Consider the following 25,293-nt stretch of genomic DNA (forward strand, 5'->3'; position numbering starts at 1 on the left):
TTACAGACCACGATGGTTAAAGTGCAACCTTCAAACATACCTGTGTGTCACAGTCAGGCCGAAGATTAAGTTCTTCACAGCATTCCCTAGATAGCCTTAAAAATATATACTCCTTTGTTTTTTCTTCAATAGTAGCTTCATAAACCTTTTCTTTGGTTCCCTGGGTCTGAACTAACTTCTGTTTAGGGACTGGTAATAAATAAACAGCATTGACTTTGGTCATCACCAGTCGTCCAGCCAAAGTATCTTCAGAAAGTGTTTCGGTAAGCTTAAAGCGACCAAAAAGTTGTCCATTCTGAGCATACTTTGCACCTCCAGAAACGCCAGTGAGCATGAAGCTTGCTAGAATCTGCAATTGCACTTTAAGGTTGAACCTAAATCAGAAGTAGAAAACTAGTTTGAATATTTTACATCAAAAATATGTAAAAACTAGAAGAGTGAAAGAAAGTAAATCATATAAACATTCCAAAAATTAAAGCATTACATCAATTCCACTTCATTGAGCTAAAAAATGGTATCTTTTTGTCTTTAATACAAGCTGGATTGCTTATAGCCATTACTGGAGATAGTAAAAAAATAGAAAAAAGAAACAAGCTGGAAACAACAAAACTTTTTTATTTTTTATTTTTGAGACGAGTCTCACTCTAACACCCAAGCTGGAGTACAGTGGCACGATCTTGGCGCACTGCAACCTTTGCCTCCCAGGTCCAAGCAATTCTCCTGCCTCGGCCTCTCGCGCAGCTGGGATTTCAGGTGCACACCACCATGCCCAGCTAATTTTTGTATTTTCAGCAGAGATGAGGTTTTGACATGTTGGCCAGGATGGTCTCAAGCTCATAACCTCAGGTGATCCACCCACCTCAGCCTCCAGAAGTGCTGGGATTGCAGATGCGAGCTACTGTGCCTGGCTAACAAAACTTTTTTTTTAAGTGAATAAACTCCCATATAAGTTACATAAAGATACAAACTAAGTTGTGTTGAAGAATATGCACATTCAAAAAAGATGTATTTAACATGAAACTAAATGTCATTTTTGTAAGTAACATGAAATATTAAATACCAATTAATATAAAAGTCTGTTTGAACACATCACTGGGACAAAAAAGACTTTAAAATCACCTGGAACCGGAAGGAAGCACATTGCATTGAAAATCACAATGGACTTTAAAACAATTGCTTTCCAAGTAGATCTTACCAACAGATTTTAACCATAAAATATCTCTTTCAATAATGTTAATAAATAACATTTAAAATAAATTTTCATTCATGGCTATAAGGAGGCAGGTCTCATGCAGGAATTACAGAAAGAAAAGTTAAAGCCTATCTTATTAGACAACGAACGGTTGGTATACCCCTCACACTGCCAGGTGTACACGTGAGTATGAAAGAGTATGAGTGTGAAGGCAACACTGAGAATCAAGATTAATTTACACAGTCAAGAAATATGGAGCTGGACGTGGTGGCTCACATCTCTAATCCCAGCACTATGGGAGGCTGAGGTGGGCGGATCACCTGAGGTTGGGAGTTCGAGACTAGCCTGCCCAACATGGTGAAACCCTGTATCTACTAAACATACAAAAATTAGCCAGACGTGGTGGCGAGCACCTATAATCCCAGCTACTAGGGAGGCTGAGGCAGCAGAATCGCTTGAACATGGGAGGCGGAGGCTGTAGTGAGCCAATATTGTGCCACTGCACTCCAAGCCTGGGCAACAGAGTGAGACTCTGACTCCAAATAAAAAAAAAAAAAAAGGAAATATGAAGTGAAAGAAAGATGTAAACTAATGAACAGTTCTTTACTGTTCTGAAATGGTGCTATAAGAGGTAAGACAATATGGTAAGAAGTGATGGCAACATTTTCTCCTTTTTCTTAGGTTTGTCTTAGTCTGTTTTGTGTTGCTGAACAGAACACCTGAGACTGGGTAACTGATAAAGAACAGAGATTTATTTCTTACAGTTCTGGAGACTAGAAACTCTAAGCACAAGGGGCTGGCATATGGTGAAGGCCTTCAAGCAGCATCATCCGATGGTGGAAGGCAGAAGGGCACAAGAGTGTGAGCAAAAGCAATGGCAAGAGAGGACTGAATTCACTCTTCTAACAGCCCACTCTCATGGTAAAGAGCCAACTCCTGTGATAATCACATTATTCACTCATGAGGGTAGAGTCCTCATGGCCTAATCACCTCTTAAGAGTCTCACCTCTTAATACTGTCCAAATGGCAATTAAGTTTCAATATTAGTTTTGGAAGAGACATTCAAACCACAGCATTCTGTCCACAGCCTCCAAACGCCATGTCCTTCTCACTTACACAATACATGCATTCCATCCCAATAAGCCCCTAAAAGTTATAACTCTTTCCAGGATAAACTCAAAAGTTCAAGTCCAGAGTCTCAACTAAATCAGATATGGGTAAAACTCAAGGCACAATTTGTCCTGATTCAAATTCCTCTCCAGTTGTGCCTGTGAACAAGTTAACAAGTTACATGCTTCCAAAATACAATGGTAGAACGGGCACAGGATAAACATTCCCATTCCCAAAGGGAAAACTAAGCAAGAAGAAGGGAACAAGTGGTCCCAAGTAAGTCCAAAAGCCAAAAGGGAAAACAACATTGAGTCTTAACGTTGAAGAATAACCTCCTTTGCCTCCATATCCCCCATCCTGGCAAACTGAAATAGCAGTTGGGCCCACAAGGCCTCAGGCAGCCCTGCTTCTATGGCTTTTCTGGGCTCAGTCTACCCAGCAGCTTGCACAGATTCAAAGTCTTGTATCTGTAGCTTTCCCAGGCTGGAGCTGCATAATACTGACCCTTCAGTTCTGGGGTCTCGGGATCTAGCCCGCTCCCAGGGTTCCACTAGGCACTGTCGTAATAGAGGCTCTGCACAGTGGCTCCACCCCTGCAACAAGTCTCTGCATGGGCCCTCAGGCTGTCCAGTACATCCTTTGAAGTCTCTGCGGAGGCTGCCATGGCTCCACAGCTCACGCAATCTGCATCACGCAGCCACCACCAGGCTTACCCCTGCACCCTTCAGAGCAGCATCTCGAGCTGCACCTGGGCCCACTTGAGCCATATGGCTGGGACAGCTGAGGACCACTGCCAAGGAGCACTGCACTGTGGGGAGCAGAGTCCCAAGGCAGCCCTCAGAACAAATGCTACAGCCCCATAGGGGCAGGTCTCACAGACACCTCTCTGGAAACCCTGCCCTCAGGGTCCTAGCTCCTGGAAGAAGTGGGAAATGCATTACAAGTCATTCTCCCATTGTCTTAATGAATAGAATCTGGCTTCCTTCTATCCAAAGGTCACTTGGCCACATCTTTAGTATCCTCTCCCAAACATGCTTTGTTATTCTTTACATGGCAAGGCTGAGAATTTTCCAAATCTTTCCATTATGCTTCCCTTTTAATTATAAATTCCATCTTTAAATAATTTCTCTCTTCTCTCATTTTATTGTAAGTGCCAAAAGAAGCCACATAGCACCTTAAATGCTTAGATACTTCTGCTAATCATCCTAGTTTATTGCTCTTAAATTCTGTCTTCCATAAAGCCCTAGGGCTGGGCACAATTCAGCCAAGTTCTCTGCCATCACCAAAATGGCCTTTACTATCCATATTTCTGATCACAACATTCTGATTATGATCATTTAAGGAATCTCTAAGAAGTTTCAGACTTTCCCTACAGCTCTCTTCTGAGCCTTTACTAGAAAGTTCTTTAATGTTCCATGTATAGCGGTCTAAGCTTTTTCTAGCCTACTCCTCCAAATTCTTCCAGCCTCTATTTATCACCAAGTTCCAAAGCTGCTTCCACATTTTCAGTTACCTGTTATAGCAACAGCCCCACTTCTTGGTATCAATTTTCATAGTCCACTTTGTGTTGCTATAACAAAATACCCGAGACTGGGTAATTTATAAATAGCAAAGATTTATTTCTTACAATTCTGGAGAATGGAAAATCCAAGACCACAGGGCTGGCATCTAGTGAGGGCCCTCATGCAGCATCATCCCGTGGTGGAAACCAGGAGGCCAAGAGAGTACAAGTGAGAGCCAGAGAATAAGAGCAGGCCAAGCTCACTCTTCTCAAAATAACAAACCCAACTTTCATGCTAACATTAATCCATTCATGAGAGCAGAGCTTCATGGCCAAACAATCTCTTAATGGTCCCACCTCTTAAAACCACCCAATGGCAATTAAATTTCAAAGTGAGTTTCAGAGAGGACATTTAAGTCGTAGCAAAATTTTAAGATTTTGACTGAAAAGGCTAAATTGTTTACAAATCTGTATATTCATTTGTGGAAAATGCTATTTTGTAATATTACTGAACTGTTTTATTTTCAGATCTTCTTTTTTATACATGATGTCAAGAATGTCTTATAAATCCTTAAGGGAAAAATAAAACCCTTTAAAAACATTATAAATTTATTTAATGGAAATATGTGTACTGCTTTCAATATTAAAAAGCTAACTAATCTAATTCAAACTCTCTATTAAAATTTTAAATGTCCATTTGTGTATTTAAAACTTACAAAATTATAAAAATACTTCTGTATAGTTATAGAAATAAAAAATAATGAAACTAACACATCTGAATAGCTATTTATGCTTGTAATAATAGTTTATGAGCTTTGTTAGTAATTTTAAAATAGATTTACAATAGAATACTTAAGGCTAAAAAAAGATATGTAAATAGACATTGAAGTTAATATTTAGTAATGTGGCTTTATAAAAGGAGCAAATGAATTCCAGCAGAATTTGCTTAATATCTACAAGTGATATGCATAATTTCTAAAAATCACATTATATTTCTCTCATTCTCTATGCATAATTCACTAGATCCAAACAAGAGTAGGATAGTAATTTAAAGAAATACAGTATGTTATCTAGTTGTGCTTCACTCTTTGGAATGTGCTCCATGGAATCATTTAAGTCTTGAAATGACAATGAAACAAAATACTCCTCAGTTTACATAGAATCTGTGTTCACCTGCTTTTTGCTTTTTAAATAAAATATATGCTTTTAAAAAGAACAGGAGTCCAGGTGCAGCGGCTCACACCTGTAATCCCAGCACCTTGGGAAGCCAAGGCAGGAAGATCACTTGAGATCAGGAGTTCGAGACCAGCCTGACCAACATGGTGAAACCCCATCTTTACTAAAAACACAAAAATTATCTGGGCGTGATGGCCTGGCCTGGCCTGTGCCACTCAGGATGCTGAGGCAGGAGAATCGCTTGAACCCAGGAGATGGAGGTTGCAGTGACCTGAGATAGCACCACTGCACTCCAGCCTGGGTGAGAGCAGAAGACTCTGTCTTAAAAAAAAAAAAAAAAAAAAAAAAACACGGAACTCTTCCTTTACTCATGCTTTCTCAAATTAAGTTAAAATTTTACTTTCCTTTAGTATCCATATAATATGCAGAGTTTAGGGGTCATTTCAACTTTCTCAGAGGGAAGAGATTATTTATAGTGCAAGAAATTCTTGATTCACAAAGCACCTCTTTTTGCTAAGATGATGTAGTTTTCTTAACTGTTTTTTCACTATATAGTCTATGTCTTCTTCTTTTGAACTCCCTCTTCCACTGACTTCTGTTTGGTAATACTCTCCTAGTTTTCTTCCTACCTCTCCTAGTTGCTCTCCATCTCCCATCTAAGCACCAACTACTCCTATAAGCTCCACCTGCCTTCCTTCTACTCTAAGTTCTTGCTACGTCACCCTTTCCCAGATCTCCTAGCTCAGGTCTGTAAATCCAACTATCAAATGGATACTTCTGTTTGTATGTCCTTTAAACTCAGTATATGCAAAACTGACTATCTGACCTCCCAATGTGACCCAACCCAATCTTCCCATGTATTATTATGTATTAACAACTTAGAGAACGGCACTATCATCCACGCAGGTATCCAAGCCAAAAATCAAGTCATCCTTGACCCTGCCTCTCTCACCAACCTTCACTCACCCATCAAAGACTCACTATGCCCTGTTAGTTCCTCCCCTTCCTAATTCATCTGCATTTCAACATTTTTAACTTGGATTACTATAATAAACTTCTAACATGACTTCTTGTCTCAAATCTGTTTTCCATACCCCCATCAGAGGATCTCTATAAAATGCAAATCTGATAAGTAGCTTTCTTTAGCTCTGAGGAAAAAGTTTCTCTCTCATCTACCCTGTCCCCACCACACAAGCACCCTCCATTGCAACTATAATAAACAACTGGCTGCTTCCCCTTCTTTTTTTCTTTGAGACAGAGTTTCTCTTTTGTTGACCAGGCTGGAGTGCAATGGCCCCATCTCAGCTCACTGCAAACTCCGCCTCTTGGGTTCAAGCAATTCTCCTGCCTCAGCCTCCCGAGTAGCTGAGATTACAGGCGCCCACCACCACACTTGGCTAATTTTTTGAATTTTTAGTAAAGATGGGGTTTCACCATGTTGGCCAGGCTAGTCTTGAACTCCTAACCTCAGATGATCCACCTGCCTTGTCCTCCCAAAGTGCTCGGATTACAGGCGTGAGCCACCACACCTGGCCTTGTCCCACTTCTAAACCTGACAAATCTTACCTGTTTTTCAAAGTTCAACTTACATTCCATCTGCTCTAGAAAGCAAATGTGAGCCCCTCCTTGACTTGACTACCCTCCTTCTCTCCACTGAGGTGGGAAAGTGCCTCTCCCATGGGGCCCTTGTGCAATCCTCTAGTGCAGTGCTGATCATGTTTTATCACAACCCTGTATTTATGGGCCTGTCTCTCCTATTGGATTACAAACTTTTGGGGGACAAGGAAACATATTTTGCTTGCCGTAGAATCAGCAGTGACTAGCATAGAACATAGCACCTTCAATATTCAATAACTTTTGTTCGTTGGATTAATTTTATGTTTTTTAATAATCTGATTGTTTTTCCAAGCACCATATTCCCACTTCAGCCACTTTATATTATTCCCTAACATATTCTTGAAATCCTGTGATATACTGCTCAACTATCTTAAGGCATATACATTTTTAAATAGCTTTTTGTGGGTTTCTGAGACAGGGTCTCACTGTCACCCAGGCTAGAGTGCAGTAGCATGATCTTGGCTCACTGAAGCCTTGACCTCCTGAGCTCAAGCGATCCTCCCACCTCAACCTCCCAAGTAGCTGGGATCACGGGCACACACCATCACGCCCAGCTAATGTTTGTATTTTTTGTAGAGATGGGGTCTCACCATGTTGCCAAGACTGGTCTCAAACTCCTGGGCTCAAAAGACCTGCCCACCATGGCCTCCCAAAGTGCTAAGATTACAGGTGTGAGCCACTGCACCCAGGCCTTAGGCCATATATCAGAATTTCACTCATGTTATTTGAGAATCGCCATCCCAAAACACTTGATCACAATTTAGCAAGCACCAGAAATTAATCTCACAGTTTAGAGCAACAAGAGAATCTTTTTGTGACTTTAGTTGTGCCCTGTAACAATCTCTTGTGGTAGAGGCACTAGAATTGCTAAGAAATAAAGTCCTAAGACTTTTCCCACAGAAAATTCATCACATGTTCAAGATGCAGACATTATGGACTTTCTAGTAGAGGTTATAGCTACTAATAATTAATTTGTATAAAAGAGTAACAGGCTAAAACTAAAATTATGTTAGTAATCTTAGATATTAAAATATGAACTTTTTGAAATTTAATAACTTAGAAATATCTAAACTAGAAAATATATCCTACAATTAACAAAAATATTTCTTACTAAGAAGAAAAACCATCTTTCCATTGTTGCATGCCACATTTTAAAATCAACCTTAGGCTGGGCATGATGGTTCAAGCCTGTAATCCAAGTACTTTGGGAGGCTTTGGATCACTTGAGGTCAGGAGTTTGAGACCAGCCTGGCCAATATGGTAAAACCCCGTCTCTACTAAAAATACAAAAGTTCTCCAGGCATGGTGGTACATGCCTACAGTCCCAGCTACTCAGGAGGCTGAGACAGAAGAATCGCCTGAACCCAGGAGACAGAAGTTGCAGTGAGCTGAGATGAATACCATTGCACTCCAGCCTGGGCAAGAGAGCGAGACTCTATCTCAAAAGAAATAATAAAATAAAATCAACCTTAAAGTTTACATAATTCCTAACCTTTTAGGGAATGGCAGAATTATAGCCAACTGAATATTCAATAGACTTAAAAAGATACTTCTATGCTAATGAGAAATATGGTTCTACCAACCTTAGCAACAATTTATCTCTCGAGTGTAACTTTTTAAAAATTTCAAATCTATATAGTGATTTTCATTTCATGTGATTTCTAACTATATGAACAATAAAAATCAAAGTAATAAAACAATCCCTGAGTTTACTGAAGCAGAGCAATAGAACTGAAACAGCAACCATCCTAATGATAAAATGTGCACCCCACACTAGGCCTGTCATGCCAACTGTTAGCACTGAGAAGCCAACCACAATGACCCGATGAGGCAGGGACAGTTTGATGGACACAACAGCTACAGCTAAAGTACATTTCTTTTGAAAACGTATCTCTTAAAATCAAACAGATTTCACTTCAAAGTAGAATCATTACTGAACACACATCAACATGTGACTGAGGCTAAAAGAAGTAAAACAAATCTTAAAAGAAAAGCATTTTCTAAAACTTAAACGAAATGAAATACAGTATTATCTTTGCGATCTACACACATCTTACACTAAAACAACCTAAGAAAAAATGGTACTTTCTGTACTGCTTTGAAAAAAATCATCCCTTAAAAGGAAAAAAAAAAGGAGGGCCAGGCGCAGTGGCTCACGCCTATATTCCCAGCACTTTGGGAGGCCGAGGCAAGCAGATCACGAGGTCAGGAGATCAAGACCATCCTGGCTAACACGGTGAAACCCCATCTCTACTAAAAATACAAAAAATTAGCCGAGCGTGGTGGCAGGCCACTGTAGTCCCAGCTACTCGGGAGGCTGAGGCAGGAGAATCACTCAAACCCGGGAGGCAGAGGTTGCAGTGAGCCGAGATCGCGCCACTGCACTCCAGCCTGGGTGACAGAGCAAGACTCCATCTCAATTAAAAAAAAAAAAAACTAGATTATTAAATCCAGCCTCTCAAACCAAAATGTATTTAAATCTTGGGAGCCATTTTTCAATCTACTTTCCAACCTTCATTCACCCATCACAGAACCTGTTAGTTTCTCATGGCCCTGTTAGCCAGGTGTGGTGGTGGGCTCCTATAATCCAGCTACTTGGGAAGTGAACCAGGAGAATCACTTGAACCCGGGAGGCAGAGGTTGCAGTGAGCCGAGATGGGGCCATTGCACTCCAGCCTGGGCAACAAGAGTGAAACTTCGTTTCAAAAAAAAAGTAAGTATTTGGTTAAAGGAAACAGGATATGAGAATAAGAGAATAGAGTTTTGGGGAAACTGCCAATTGATTATTATAATTGCAATGGAGGGTGCTTGTGTGTTGGGGACAGGGTAGATGAGAGAGAAACTTTGTCCTCAGAGCCATTTTCTAATCTTGGGACCCATTTTTCAATCTACTTTCTAGGAAGAAATGCTAAAATAACCATGTGAAAGGCATAGTCTGACGGGGTCTTGCTCTGTAGCCCAGGTTGGAGTGCAGTGGTACGATCACAGCTCACTGCAGCCTCAAATCCATGGATTCAAGTGATTCTCCTGCCTCAGTCTCCTGCAACCCTTATCATCAAAATTTAAGAAATTAGTATGAATCTCCTTGATAACTACTTTTGTGATAAAAAATATTCTGCTCTGGCCAGGTGCGGTAGCACACACCTGTAATCCCAGCACTTTGAGAGGCCAAGGCAAGTGGATCACCTGAGGTCAGGTGTTTGAGAACAGCCTGGCCAACATAGTGAAACCCTACCTCTACTAAAAATACAAAATTAGTTGGGCATGGTGGCACTCGCCTGTAATTCCAATTAGTCAGAAGGCTGAGGCAGTAGAATCACTTGAACCCGGGAGGCGGAGGTTGCAGTGAGCCAAGATTGCACCATTGCACTCCAGCCTGGGCAACAAGAGTGAAACTCCATTTCAAGAAAAAAAAAAAAAAAAGAAAGAAAGAAATATTCTGCTTAAATTGTCAAAGTTCACAGAAAACTGAAACATTCTATGGACCTTGGAAATATCCTACTAATTGTGTGGCAGATCTGACCACAATGTCACAACGAGGCAAACTTCAATGTGTTCAGAACACATTTATTACTGCCAATACACATCCAAGTCATTTAGAGAGATGAGTTTATATAGGCATACCACTGTCTCTTATCTTTAAATTGGGTCTCAAACCACAACAAAACATTCTTCATGATGCTAATAGTGACTTGGGTTTGCTCTGATGACTGGTATTGATTGAACAGACAAGCAAAATGGTCTAGTCAGATATGCTAGAGCACAGCCTAAAGGCCAAAGCCAACCTTCAGACTGTTTTCGTATAGTCCTTAACTGACAACAGATTTTACAAAAAAAAAAAAAAAAGAAGAAGAAGAAGAAGAAATGCAACCAGGCCTGTATGAAATTCTCAAAGCCTGAAATATTTACTATCTGGCCCTTTACAGAAAAAGTTACTGAGCCCTGCACTAGATCACAGCTTAGAAGCTGCATAGAGACCTCCCCCAAATTTGTTAAAATATATCTTACATTATTTCTACTTAAAGAATTAACAACTAAATGTAAATTAAATTCAAGGCAACATTAAAATGCAAATAAATACTAAGTTTAAAGAGCGAAGGAGAAAACAAAATAATACTCTTTTAAGCAACATATGAAACTGTCACAGACTTTTGAAAATTCTTCACAATCCATGTCTACTTGCTTACAGATGCATTCCGAGAACTCTATCTAATTACTATAGGATCTGTTTCTTTATACGTATACCAATTCTGCACTGTATTTCACTAACTTTTACAGGCCTGCCAAATTCAGAAGTTTAATTTACCAGCCTTCATATCCAGGGCTACCTTTAGGTGAGAGTATCACCAGAAATTCCAGAATTCTCTAGCACAGTAACTACTTGTCACATGTTAGGCAGGTTGCAATAAATTAACATTTCTATCTTGAAGATCCTTCAAAACTCTTGTGTAGTTGTGGACAGAATACACCAATCGTGATCCTGCTGATTTACATTCAGTTTATAAATATCCCTACTTGAGTCAATAACTATGATATAACTTTAAAGATTAAAAAACAGAGAAAGCTCAGAAGTTCCTATAAAAATACTATACACTATCTTACCACTGCCATACCACAATCTCTTCTTTTCATACCTAAGGGCCTTTGTACACCATGACCATCAAGTGTTGCCACTGATCATGTACCAGTTTTCTTTATATTTCCTTGTTCACATTTTCTTAATTATAAGAGTAGTATTTGGTCATTATAGAACATTTCAAAAGTAGAAAAAACTATTACAACATAAAAATCACCTGTTAGTCCACCAACCAGAACATTTTGCTTTAACTCTTTCCAGCATTTTTATACATAAACACATACATGTATGTGTGCAGGCGTCTATATAAAATTAGAATGGCAGTAAGGTGTTATAACTAGTGTATTTTCTTCCCTAATATTATATCATGAGTCATCACTGTATTAAAAATTCTTCAAGAACATAATTTCAACAGTTATATAACATTCAATCATACAGCTATATCATAATTAACTTATTCTTCACTACTCTTTTTTTTTTTTTTTTTTTTGAGACGGAGTTTCGCTCTCGTTACCCAGGCTGGAGTGCAATGGCGCGATCTCGGCTCACCGCAACCTCCGCCTCCCGGGTTCAGGCAATTCTCCTGCCTCAGCCTCCTGAGTAGCTGGGATTACAGGCACGCGCCACCATGCCCAGCTAATTTTTTTGTATTAGTAGAGACGGGGTTTCACAATGTTGACCAGGATGGTCTCGATCTCTTGACCTCGTGATCCGCCCGCCTCGGCCTCCCAAAGTGCTGGGATTACAGGCTTGAGCCACCGCGCCCGGCCACTACTCTTTAAAAGACATGTGTCCAGACATCTTTGACTCTGATTATTTCTTCATTATGATTCCCCATAAGTAGAATTTCCACACCAAAATATTCAAATTTAATGTCCTTGATACAAATTGCCAAACAACTCTTCAGATAGAGCACACAAACTGGGCCAGGTGCAGTGACTCATGCCTGTAATCCCAGCACCTCAGGAGGCCAAGGCGGGTGGATCACTTGAGCCCAGGAGTTCCAGATCAGCCCTAGGCAAAAACCCCATCTCTACAAAAAATACAAAATGAAGCTGGCTGTGGTGATGCATACCTGCAGTCTCAGCCACTCAGCCTCTCCAGGTAGGCTTCCATTTTAAAGATTAAATAAGCCTGGGAGGTTGAGGCTGCAGTAAGCCAAAATTGTATCACTACATTTCAGCCTTAGTGATAGAGTCAGACCCTGTCTCAAAATTATAATAATATTTTTTAGAAGGATCACACCAACTTAGTTTGCCATCATTTTTTTTTTTTTTATGCTAATATTTTTAAGACTCTCTCAGACTGGCTATGATAGCCCTTGCAAGGTACTCTTAGAGGGCACTTTCAACTATTTGGTTTGTTTTTTTTTTGAAACAGGGTCTCACACTCTCACCAAGCCAGTGATGTGATCAAAGTTCACTGAAGCCTGGACCTCCTGGGCTCAAGTGATTCTCCCACCTCAGGCCCCAGAGTAGCTGGCACATGTCTTACCTGATTAATTTTTTAACTTTTTGTAGAGACGAGGTCTCACTGTGTTGCCCAGGCTGGTCTCAAACTCTTGAGCACAAGCAATCCACCCACCTCAGCCTCCCAAAGTGCTGCAATTACAAGTGTGAGCAACCACGCCCAGCCTTAGTTACTTGATCAGTATTTAACCTCTACAATTTTGAAGGGATTCTCCTTTTTTCTATTCAGACAAGTTTCTACTTTTAAGAGATTATTTTTAATTTAATAATCCACAAGCTTTTTGAGCTTTACTTGCACATTCTCAAGTAATGAAATGATTTATAAACTTTAATAAAATATTAAATAAATGTTAATATGTATTTTTTTCTGAATTCCTACTATGATACTTAAAAATAGTTTCCAGGATTCTGATAAGCTTTTAAATTCTATTTAATCCCAATATTTATGATTTATCACGGTGTTCTTTCCTAAGGAAAAAGAATCCAAGATAATATAAATAATATATACGATACAAGCCACTGTCCTTCTTATTTAATAACTAATAATTTCATTAAAACAGCCTACAGACACAATTGATAAAAGCCTTTTAAGAGACCATCAATGGGCCAGGATTTAAAGTCTTAGAGTAATGAAAAATATACTCCATCTGACTTTGTAAATTTTACATGCATTTAATTTGAAATTAGGTATTTTCAAAAGTTAGATCATAACTCATCTATAAATAGGGTAACCAAAGTATCTGTAAGTTTTCGCTTTCCTTTTCTGAATACACTCTTAATGAGTGTTCAGTATTTATTAATACTACTAATGACAAAGAACCAATCAGGCATCCTGGAGAAGAAAAATATGCTGGCTCAGCTATATTTAAAAGTAAAACTACTTATAAAAATGTATTCAGGCCTCATAATTGTGGTGGAATTTTTAAGGTTTGTCTCCAAATCTAAAATGTATTAATAGAAAGCTACTACCAAATACAACTATTTCACTAGCATCTTCTCTACTCTTTCTTTTCTGAGATTATTTTTCCTAAAATAATTCAAATAAGCTTTTAAGCACTTGGTCTTAACCTGTGGCATATGGATAAAATGTAAAATATGTTAAGGTATTGACAAACTGCTATAAAGCTGTTCTATTATCAAACTGTTTTCCTGAACATCTATACACTCTCATTCTTACAACAACTTTTCAAGTTTGTGGTCTCTTTCAGTTGTTGTATACCTTGTTCAACAAATATTCATTCAGTGCTTGACTGAAAGCTCCTTAAGAGCAGGAACTGCAGATTTATACTCCTGGCATGTGGCAAAGAGCTTGTCCCCTAATAGATGTTTAGTAAGGTCTTATAGAAATGAACTGTGCAAAAGAAAAAAGAAAAAGAAAAAAAAAAAAAGAAATGAACTGTGCATTAAATAACAGGGGTAAGCTCATATTTCATTTAAAGACGGAATACAGTTATTAACAACCACTTACTTCCTGTTTTCACTTACACACACTTCCATTTCAAAGATTAAAAATACCATCCAAAGGGGAGACTTTTTGTTTTAAAGTGTTTCTAAAGTAACTTACTTGCTGATTTCTTTATACTGGGCTATCTCCTCAATATAAAGAAGGTCATGTAACCGTGACTGATAGTTGGTCTTGGTCAATGACTTGTCTAAAACGGACTGGGTAAATAGCTGGTCAGCAGAGAGGGGAATTTGGTATCTGATAAGAAGGCTCTTCTCCAAATCAGTAGTTTCATTAGGTTCAAAATCTATAATAGTCTTAGAGGAAGAATCCCAACGCTTAGCTGTAGTTACTAGCTGCTGTTTTGCATGCATCAGATATTCGAGATCTAAATGGAAACAAACAAACAAAAAATTTATAAAGAAATGCAATATTAAAATTTTTAAATAACATTAAAATTCTTAAATAACATTAGAATCCTTAAAGACATTACATATTTTGGTATGAGAACTGTATATGCTAGAGCTGAAATTCCTAAAAACAAAACAATACAAATACCCATTGACGGAATATTTTCCCCATCTTGAGAAACAAAACAAAACAAAATAACATTAGCATAAATCATGTTTAAAAAAAAAAATTTTTTTATCAAGCTAGGACATGCCAGAAATTATTAACATTTTTAAAATACCGATTAACATTTAGAAATTAACTCTTCAGTCAAGTGAAATCTGATCTGTGTGAAAAAGATATGATAAACTCTTCATAGGTTTTATCAGATGATAATCACTTTCTCTTCCTGCTACCAATACCCATCCCATTATAAAAAGAGAAAATCAAAAACTGTAAAATGTTAAATCTTTTCTTATGTAATAAAGCACAATGAAACTACAGTATCTGAAAGTCAACTTACTACAAACAATCTTTTAGAAAACATTAATGTAAAACACTGCTAAGTGCTTACTAAAATGCAATACAATGCCATTCAAATGACATTTCCAAAAACTCCAGGTTAGCCTCCGTTAAATTATACTGTAAGTAGGGCACAATATCAAAACAAATGACTGTTGAAGTTCTGACTTATCAGGGGAAAAAAGTAGCACAATACCAGCACAAGGTGAAATCCATAGTAACATAAACTCTAAGCATGAGGTTTGCTCACTCTATACAGAGTGCAGATTACTTTTCTATTGAATGAAACATACGTATAATACCTATAAAAAGAAAACTTAACCAAAAGAAAAAAAATGTAACGACTGATTTATTACACCAAGATTTTGACATAACATAATTGGAAGGACAGTTTCACAACATAGATTAAAATTTTAGGAAGAAATATTTAAAAGTTAGGCAAAGATCAGTCTCCAAAGTACAAATTATCCTAAACTATCTTTGAAATGACAACACAATGCATAATTGCCATATCTTTCTCAGAGATTCTGCAACATTTAAATGTTACATAGACATTATAAACATGAGCCTAGTCATTCACCAAGATAAATGTCTCAATAGTGGCAAACAGCTTATCCTAATAATCTTAATAATTTCTAACCTTTGCTCCTTGAAAAGGCATTTTTACATGCCAGTTTTATTTCTAAAATGGCAACACAAATACCATTATAATCATCAAATGTAAAGATGGACTGCTTAATAAAAACTTGCACTTTAAAAATATACTCTGGACTGGGGCTGTCCATGGTGGCTCCCGCCTGTAACCCCAGCACTTTGGGAGGCCAAGTCAGGAGGCTCGCTTGAGGTCAGCAGTTCAAGACTAGCCTGAACAATATAGCAAGATGCTGTCTCTAAAACAAAATTTAAATATATAATAAAATTAGCTATCATAAAAAAAATTCTCTAGATTGATGACCTGTTTTTGCAATAGCCTCACAAGCAGAAGTTTCCTAAGGTATACCAACAACATTTTCTTCCTAAATCACTTTGACGGCCAGGCATGGTGGCTCACTCCCATAATCCTGGCACTTTAGGAAGCTGAGGCGGGTAGATCATGTGAGGTTAGGAGTTCCAGACCAGTATAGCCAACCCTGTCTCTACTGAAAATATAAAAATTAGCCAGGCATGGTGGCAGGCACCTGTAATCCCAGCTACTTAGGAGGCTGAGGCAGGAGAATTGCTTGAGCCTCGGACGTGGAGGTTGCAGTGAGCCAAGAGCATAAGGAGGGCGAAAGAGCAAGATTCCATCTCAAAAAAAAAATCACTTTGAAATTGAGAACTGCCTTATTATTCATTAGACCATAGCTACAAAAAGTATTGAAATGTTACAAACGCCAATGCCTCTAAACTAGATTATACCATCACTAAACATCAGGTACTAATCAACATAGCAAAGAGGTATATAATTTTTGTCCTTAGTTCAAAAGCCAAAAAGAGAAACAGAATATTACTGACATACCAAATAACCAGCTCTTTAAAAATAAATAAAAACCAAACTCTACATAATAATAAAGAATCTATTTAGTACGTAGTTTAAGGAGGTCTAACTACTCTTTGGCAGTGGGGAGATTATATTTTATAATTGTATTTTACATTTTTCTTTAATAAAATTAATTCAGACTATGCCTAGACTACTATTATGTTCATATACTTTCAAAAGTCACTAGTTATTCCTAACTGATGTTTAAGTAGCTGAGACAAGAACAAACCTAAAACGATAGAGCTTTCCCTTGAAAAAGCTTTTTGAATAAACTAATATACAAACAAAATATAGAAAGCCTTTCTACTCTGGGTTAGCAGTATCAGACTTGTGGGGAAAAGTGCCATGAGCAATAATAGTATTTGTTTTTCTGATTTTATCTATATAGTACCCTGATTTCCACCTTTATTTTACAAAACTCTTAAGTGTCTATATCAATATATCACACATACTTCATAAATGTACACAACTATTATGTATGCATAAAAATTAAAAGCTAAGTGTCTTCAGCAGTTAGCACAGTAATTTCAAAACAATTCTCAAGTAATACTAAATTTTATTCCATTTATTATTATTTTTTAATGACTTTAAACACAGTGCAGGGGAAAGGAAAACTAGGGGAGCAAAAAGAATCTTGAAAAAAAAATCCACACATGTCAGTAACAAGAAGCCTACAAACTACCGATCTAAGTCTTCAACTCGGATGTCAAAAATGAACTGTGGCCAGTGACTCCTACTAAGGATACAGTATGCAAAATTCATGTCTCTTTCCCTCCTTCATCTGAATTTGAGTCAAACTTCTGGCTCCATTCCTCTCACTTGTACAAAGAAACTTACTATATCTATGTAATGACCCACCTAACTTACAGTGCTTAAAGGTCACCTTGTAAATACAGGAAGGACATAGGTACCTTATGCGGACACTGGGCGTGACTCCTACTGGGGCTCTTTGTCATCTCCACCTTACAGTACATGTGTACCTGCTAACACCTTAGCACTCAGGGCAGCCTGAGCCAGTGCATCCTTGGCATGAATTTTCTTCAGCCTAGATTAGGCTAAATGAAACACACTGGAAAGATGAGAAGTGGCCGGGCGTTGTGGCTAACACCTGTAATCCCAGCACTTTGGGAGGCTGAGGAAGGCAGATCACCTAGGGTCAGAAGTTCGAGACCATCCTGGTCAACATGGCAAAACCCTATCTCTACTAAAAATACAAAAAAAATTAGCCGGGTGTGGTGGCTCATGCCTGTAGTCCCAGCTACTCAAGAGGCTGAGGCAGGAGAATCGCTTGAACCCGGGAGGCGGAGGTTGCAGTGAGCCAACATTGCGTGACTGCACTCCAGCCTGGGTGACAAAGCAAGACTCCATCTTAAAAAAAGAGAGAGAGAAGTGAGCAGGATAGGATCAATATTCATAAAACCATTTAGGAAGGGTTTAACACTGACTTATTAACCAAATCCTATAATATAATAAATCTCAAAGCAAACCTGACAGAAATTACAGAACTATGGACTGTGTTACTCTGAGATGTGCTAGGCAAAGACTATAAATTGATTTTAACAGAAATCCGTATGAAAAAGTTAAAGATAATTAGAATACACCTAATCTTTTGAAAATAACAGTCTTTTGAAGGGCTGCCGCCATCAAAAACAGAATTCAAGGTTAAAATAATTAGTCTGACACAAGATATATTTCCCAACTTCTCTTGTCCTTCTGACCCTGAGAATAGCAGTGCTTGCATTTCAACCATGTATTCACTATTCTAATAAAGCCTCCAAAGGGTGGGTTTGTTTCCTCTTGAAGTACCTAGTACAGCAGACTTGAAAAATACCTTTAAGAGGAACTGGAGGGTAGATAAGAAGAAAATAAGGGTGGAGGCAGGGAATTGAGTGTTCTCAGTACCCAGCACAAGTCCTGACACATAAGAGGCAGGCAATAAATGGGTGTTAAATATAGAATTTTTGAAAACCTGCTATGTTTATCTGGGACTTAGAGAATGAGATGAAATGCTTCCTAACTCCAAAATCAGATACCACAGTCTTCCTTAGAAAATATTTTGGTATGTGGCTTTACAAATCTTGATTGCCCAAAGTAACAATAAAATCCCACAGTAATCCCAAACTACTGCTTCAGTGATCCATTTCTATAGCGCCTGTCTTTCACCCAAATTGCCCCACAGAAGCAAGGTGAGTATCTCTTAGGTGGCCCGTATTAACTGTCCCTATTTTCTCTCTCTGAAAAAGGCTAACAAAAAGGTAAAACAGAAGAGTAAGAGCATTAAGAAATACCTCATGCTTTTTACATGCTTTTACTCTGTTTCATTTATCTTTTATTGACAAACTATTTGTTAAGTCTATTTTTCTATTACTTTTCTGATCACCTAATATTATGTAGATATATAATGTGTTCTTAACAACTTTGAATTGGGAATACTTTTTAAGATAGACTAAATTTTAATGCTAATGTTAACATAGACAGCTAGACTCAAACTAGAGAAATATATGATATCAAGTTTCCATATTTAACTACAACAGTTCATTTTCAACATGTTGCTTCCAGATATTCAAAACAGAATTCCAAATCAATTTTGCCAAATAAAAATTTCCATTAATCAAGTTGTGGTGTAAACCATAAGAATGCAGTTTGTTTTCTAAACAAGGGGATAACTCACTAGCGTCCTTCCTTTGCAGACGCCTTCTACCACACATTTTTGAAAAGCATATCCTTAGTCCAAAAACATTCTTAGTATATAGTATCTTTTTCTGAACCTGAATCTCCCCAACAAGGGAAAAAAAAAAAAAAACAGAAAAAGCAAAGCTAAAGTCACTCACTTCCTGAAGAGTTTTCAGGATTGTCAAAATGACTAGAAAAAAAAAATTTGTTTATGGTCTACAAATAAAAAATCTCTGGATGCTTTAGGTATTGTGACAAGAAAGAAAGAAGAAAGAAAGAAAGAAAGGAAAAAAAGAAAGAAGGAAGGAAGGAAGGAAAGAAAGAAACCCAAAACCTATGTTTATTTTCCTCCAATTCAAATTTGAATTAACTAAAGTCAGTAGGACTTTTAGTTCAATACTGAACAATTAACTAGATAAATATAAGCATTTGCTATATAACTTGATTTTAAGTTTCAATGAGTAACACACTAACATAATTAAGTCACATGAGCATATCCCTTTGACAGACACCAAGAGGGGCCAATGATTAACTGAGCTACACTGTGATTCTCTAAGAGGGAAATAATGCATGCTACATTTCTAAACTTATTTGTACATGGAATTCTACACCTTAGGTGTTACTATTAATTTTAGTGGAACACAATTTAGAAAATGCTGAGCTAATAGCCTAGCATGGTCCATATTTATAACTTTATGGAAGAAAAATATGTTTCCAGCATCCGCTTAAAGACAAAAACTTGCTTAAAAACAATGAACAGCCAATCAAGTGGAAGATGCAATAAGTATTTCCCACTGAGAAGGAGTAATTGCCAGAAAAAAGATACATACTGGCCAGGCATGGTGGCTCATGCCTATCAACTCGGCACTCTGGGAGGCTGAGGTAGAAGAATTGCTTGAGCCCAGGACTTTGAGACCAGCCTGAGCAACACAGCAAGACCCTGTCTCTACAAAAAAAAATTTTTTTAATTAGCCAGGCATGGTGGTGTGCACCCATAGTCTCAGCCTCAGCTACTTAGGAAGCTGAGGTGGGAAGATCACTTGAGCCCAGGAGTTCAAGGCTGCAGTGAGCTGTAAGTGCACTCTGGCCTGGGCAACAGAGCAAGAGTGTTGTAAATAAACAAACAAACAAACAAACAAATATATATATATATATTTCCCAAATTCCAGTTTCACTGGGCACTGTGGCTCACACCTGTAATTCCAGCTCTTAGGGAGGCAGAGGCCGGAGGATAGCTTGAGCCCAGGAGTTCAAGACCTGCCTGGGCAATATAGCAAGACCCCATTCTCCACAAAAAGGAAAAAAACAAAAAGACAAAAAAAAAAGTGTAACTTCCAAATTCCAATTTCACAGAATCACTGAATTTCTTTGTGTATGCAAAAAATAAATTATAATTTATATTTTCAAAACTGTATGGAAATATGACAGATCCCAGACCTAACTCAATTCCCAATTGCATTTGGCCAACTTATACCTGGAATGACACTTTTCTCCTAATTCCAGGCCAAGGAAGATCCAAAGATGAACCGGCTGAGGCTGGAGATCTAATTAGCCAGGCTGTCAGATTGTCACCAATTTAACAAAGTAGTTATCTTGTTCTCAATGTCTCTGAATGTTGTCCACACAAGTATTCCAGGAAAAGATACAAAATAGGACACTGCCATTTACATTTTTATTGTCTCAGAACATTTATAAAATTGTAATTTCACATAAACCAACTGTTTGCCCATAAACATATTTTTTGCTGACAAGGACTCTCCTGTGATAATCAAAAACACTAACTCTAATAGTACTAAGATAAAAGCAAGAAACAAATATTACACCACTTATATCCTGCTTTCATTTCTTTACAATTCTGTTAGGACTCTCCACATAATCACACTGAAACAAATGTAGTCATGCAATAAAAATTTTAAGAACTTAACAAAAATGGTAAAATATTCAATGACATCCATTTTAAGGGTGGGGAAATTATCAATGAGCTAAAAATTAGCCTGAGTCATTATGCTATTGACCAAAAAATGTTAGCCAATGTCATCTAGCCTGCCTAAACCTAGACCTAAGTTTCCCTTTCCCCAACTTTCAAAATCTTATTATAATAAAATGCATTTTGTACATTTCATATTGTTCATTATTTTTCTGTCTTTAAGCAAATTTCACTATGTGAAATCATTTTAATGTTTCCAAATTAGTCCAAGAAAAGGCTGAAGTTTTTTCAATTATTTCCTATCACATAATTAATTAAAGGAAAAAAAGCAAAGACATCAAACTACAAACAAGTCACTTAAAAAAGGATATGATATTATTTAAAAAGAGGAGGATATCCTCATCTGTATAAATACCTTCTACCATATCTGAATGAAATGTAAAACTTAAAATATTTTCAAACTGATATATTAGAAACATCAGAAAGAAGACTTTGTTTCTTCCAGCTACCAGGCTCAAAACATTAGTCATCTTGGAAAACTACGTTTTTTGTGGTTTTTTGTTTGTTTGTTTGTTTGAGACGGAGTCTCACTCTGTAGCCAGGCTAGAGTGCAATGGCGCGATCTCAGCTCACTGCAACCTCCACCTCCTGGGTTCAAGCGATTCTCCTGCCTCAGCCCCTAGAATAGCTGGAACTACAGTCACACGCCACCATGCCCAGCTAATTTTTGTATTTTTAGTAGAGATGGCGTTTCACCATGTTGGCCAGGATGGTCTTGATCTCTTGACCTCATGATCTGCCCATGTTGCCCTCCCAAAGTGCTGGGATTACAGGCATGAGCCACCGCGCCCCCAGAAAACTTCGCTTTCAGCTCCGATACTGTGTTGTTGCCAAGATCTGCAGGCACTGCGGCCTCAAGGGCTCGAGTCTTCATCTCTGCTTTTTAATTCCTCTGGCTGTACCCTAATCCGAGTCCTCATTTTAAAAAACAAAAACAAAACCAACCAACCAAAAAACAACCCAACTCTTCTCTTTTCCTACATTCTTCCTTTTGTGTATAAGCCAGAAATTATCCTAATCAAGGCTAATGATAAACATAATAGCTACTATTAAGTAAATGTCTACTATAAGCCAGATGTCCTACAAGGTTTCAGGTTCTCACATTACTCTATGACAGATACTACTAGCCCCATTTTACAGATGTTTCCCCACGAAGCTCAGAAAAGTTAAGTACTCTGCCCAGGCTCACACAGATAGTAAGTAGAAAATCAGAACTCAAATCCTATTCTATTTGACTCTGAATTTTGTCCACTGCTATTCTTCTCTGACTAGAAAAGTAACACATATCTGAGGCAGAAGTAGTTAAAGTATCTTTACTCTTCTCAAGCCTATGAAAGTGCCCTGAACTCCTCTTCATCACCACCTTCTCTAAATATCATCTGTTTTAATAGTATCATTCTTTTATATTTTACTGTAGACATTTAACATTTTATATTATTAATTAAATATTTTATTAACTAGTAAGAATTCTTGACAACACTGACAACATTTCTATGGGTAAAGGAGACTGAGTTCTAAGCCACTAATCTACAAGCAAACTTCTAAAATACAGCCCACATGTAAGCCAACAACATCCTTTACGGTTATATTTGAGGATAGGAAATGTATGTTGGTCTCTCTTTATGACTTGAATCTCTCTATGATTGGAAAAGGATGCTGCCTAGTAGTTCTCAAAAAGCAACTTACTGGTATAGGGGTAGGCAAACTAAAACATCAAAGTCAAATGCAGCCATTGTTTTTAAAAATAAAGTTTTATTGGAATACAGTCACGCCCATTTGTTTATGCATTGTTGAGGCTGCTTTCTCATTACAAAGCAGAGCTGAGTAGTTGCAACAGAGACACCTGCCCTGCAATACTTAAAATATTAACTATCTGGCCCTCTGCAGAAAGAATTTGCCAAATACTATGGTAATAGGTATAAACCAAATAATTTAGTTTTGTTTTATCAAGTACCATATCTATTTAGCCATGGAAATTAATTTATTCTGATTCCAAAGAGTACTGGAAAGATGACAACAATTCATACTAAAGAATAAAAGCGGCCAGGCGCGGTGGCTCAAGCCTGTAATCCCAGCACTTTGGGAGGCCGAGGCGGGTGGATCACGAGGTCAAGAGATCGAGACCATTCTGGTCAACATGGTGAAACCCCGTCTCTACTAATACAAAAAATTAGCTGGGCACGGTGGCGCGTGCCTGTAATCCCAGCTACTCAGGAGGCTGAGGCAGGAGAATTGCCTGAACACAGGAGGCGGAGATTGCGGTGAGCCGAGATCGCGCCATTGCGCTCCAGCCTGGGTATCAAGAGCGAAACTCCGTCTCAAAAAAAAAAAAAAAAAAAGAATAAAAGCAAGTAAAAGGGATCAAAGTCAGTGGGAAATAAGGGTTAAATGAAATCTGGGCAATAATAGCACACATAGAAGATGTCACCTAATTGTTAAATTTGGGCACCATCATTGTTTCAACCTTACTAGCAGCTAAAGTAAAGAGGAAGACAGACCAATTTAACCTTTACACTATGTGAAAACAAATAAAATCCTAGTATTCACTCATGAGAAAAACAATTCTTCTAGGTTCTCATGAATGGGACATTGTGGTACATAGTAAAACGTCCTCCATAATATGGATAGTTATAAGCAATACAAAATTAAGTTTCATACAGTTCTGCTTTTTGAAGTGTTTGTTAAATAAATATTTAGCTTTTGTTAAAAAGAATAAAGCACCTATAAATCCAACTAAGAGCAAAGGAAATGTGGGCTAACATGCCCTTTCTTTGTCCTGTTTAATCTTGGCATAAAATTTAGGTATAGGCAATGAACTGACAATGTACAAGATAATTCCTTATGTCACACTTACATGTTGAAACCAGGTACCTTGTCCCAAAAACAAAGAGCAGATTTTATTAAAGGTACCTTGGCCTCTTTAACACTAGTGGATGCACAAAATGATTTATGAAGGCTTATTTTACTGAAGACTTTTCTTTCAGAAATAATGTACTAACATCAGCAAAGTTAACTAGTCAACAGGACATGAAAATAAACATTGTGGGTATAAACACAATTACCATAAAATGATATTCTACCCAAACTAACATTGAAAGATATTACTGTGAAATGAAATTGGCAGACCAAAGCAGACCTGATCATCTACTCATACAAGTTTGGGGAACCTCAAAGCTCAAGCTGTGCCTGGTGGCTGTAAGAAGAAATCAGGGCACAGTGTGAACCATTATAAGCCTGTTACATAGTAAATGAGTCAATTAATTCAGGATTTTTTCATTATTATTATTATTCCCTTCCTATCCATGGAATATATTTAGGGACCAATACATATTTTTGAAAGTTGCTTTTTAATACATCGTATCAGGGGGAAAAAAGTCTAAATATTACCTTCTGTAGAAGCTGCATCAATCATTACTCTTTGCATCAGTACTGGTTCCAATCCAAAGTCGAAAACTATGGTTTGGCGAAAAGTTCCAAATATTTCTGTGTTAAATGCTATCCCGACTTTATACACATAATGATCTAATCCATTTTGGGCCATCTTTCCTCCTATCCATTCTTGACAGTTTTCTGGGACTTCTTGTGATACCTGGGTAGTGCTATCTCCGGCAGATATTGCAATGATACTAAAATGAGGACGATGAGCATCATAAAGCAATGCTACACGATACAGCATTCTTGCAGGCTACAAGGAAGTTAAAATAATTCATTGAGTACAAGGGGGTAAAAAAATCCAATTGTAATTGGGCTCTTCAACGAAAATATTTCCATAAGGGACTGTTACTTCTCCAAGTTTCTAACACACTATGTTTAAAACACAAATTGTGCTTAAAAGCCATTTAAGAAAAAAATCAGAATTTTTTTTTAAAAATCAGTTGTTAAAATTATCTATTTATGCTACATTGATAGCCTCCCTTCTCTTCCTATAATATGTTCATTTTTCATTGTGGCAAAAGTTTTCACCCTCTATTACCATCAACCTCCAACTTTCCATACTCTTCTACAGAAGTTTCATGTAACCTCAAGTAGGAAGCCTTCAAAAGAGGGCAGTTACCTTGGAAAGCACTGGATTGGGTTCAAGGCTGGAGCTAACTGTTCTTAGAATTTTCATCTCCAG

The 25,293-nt window shown here is 37.7% G+C and overlaps 1 protein-coding gene across 4 annotated transcripts in view; it reads right to left on the reverse strand.

Moving 5' to 3' along the window:
* Nucleotides 1-25,293, reverse strand: part of HELZ (helicase with zinc finger) — a 172,473-nt gene that overhangs the window by 94,951 nt on the left and 52,229 nt on the right. For all 4 annotated transcript variants that reach the window (XM_021670872.2, XM_021670873.2, XM_021670871.2 and 1 more), the window contains 3 exons: nt 24,564-24,861; nt 14,206-14,473; nt 41-374 (listed from right to left, as the gene is read on the reverse strand). In XM_021670872.2, coding sequence (XP_021526547.2) covers nt 41-374; nt 14,206-14,473; nt 24,564-24,861 — 900 coding nt within the window. The remainder of the gene's footprint in view (nt 1-40; nt 375-14,205; nt 14,474-24,563; nt 24,862-25,293) is intronic.

The sequence above is a fragment of the Aotus nancymaae genome, unplaced genomic scaffold (genome assembly GCF_030222135.1).
Source record: "Aotus nancymaae isolate 86718 unplaced genomic scaffold, 86718_ANA_hifiasm-v0.15.2.pri h1tg000089l, whole genome shotgun sequence".
NCBI classification, from domain to species: Eukaryota; Metazoa; Chordata; class Mammalia; order Primates; family Aotidae; genus Aotus; species Aotus nancymaae.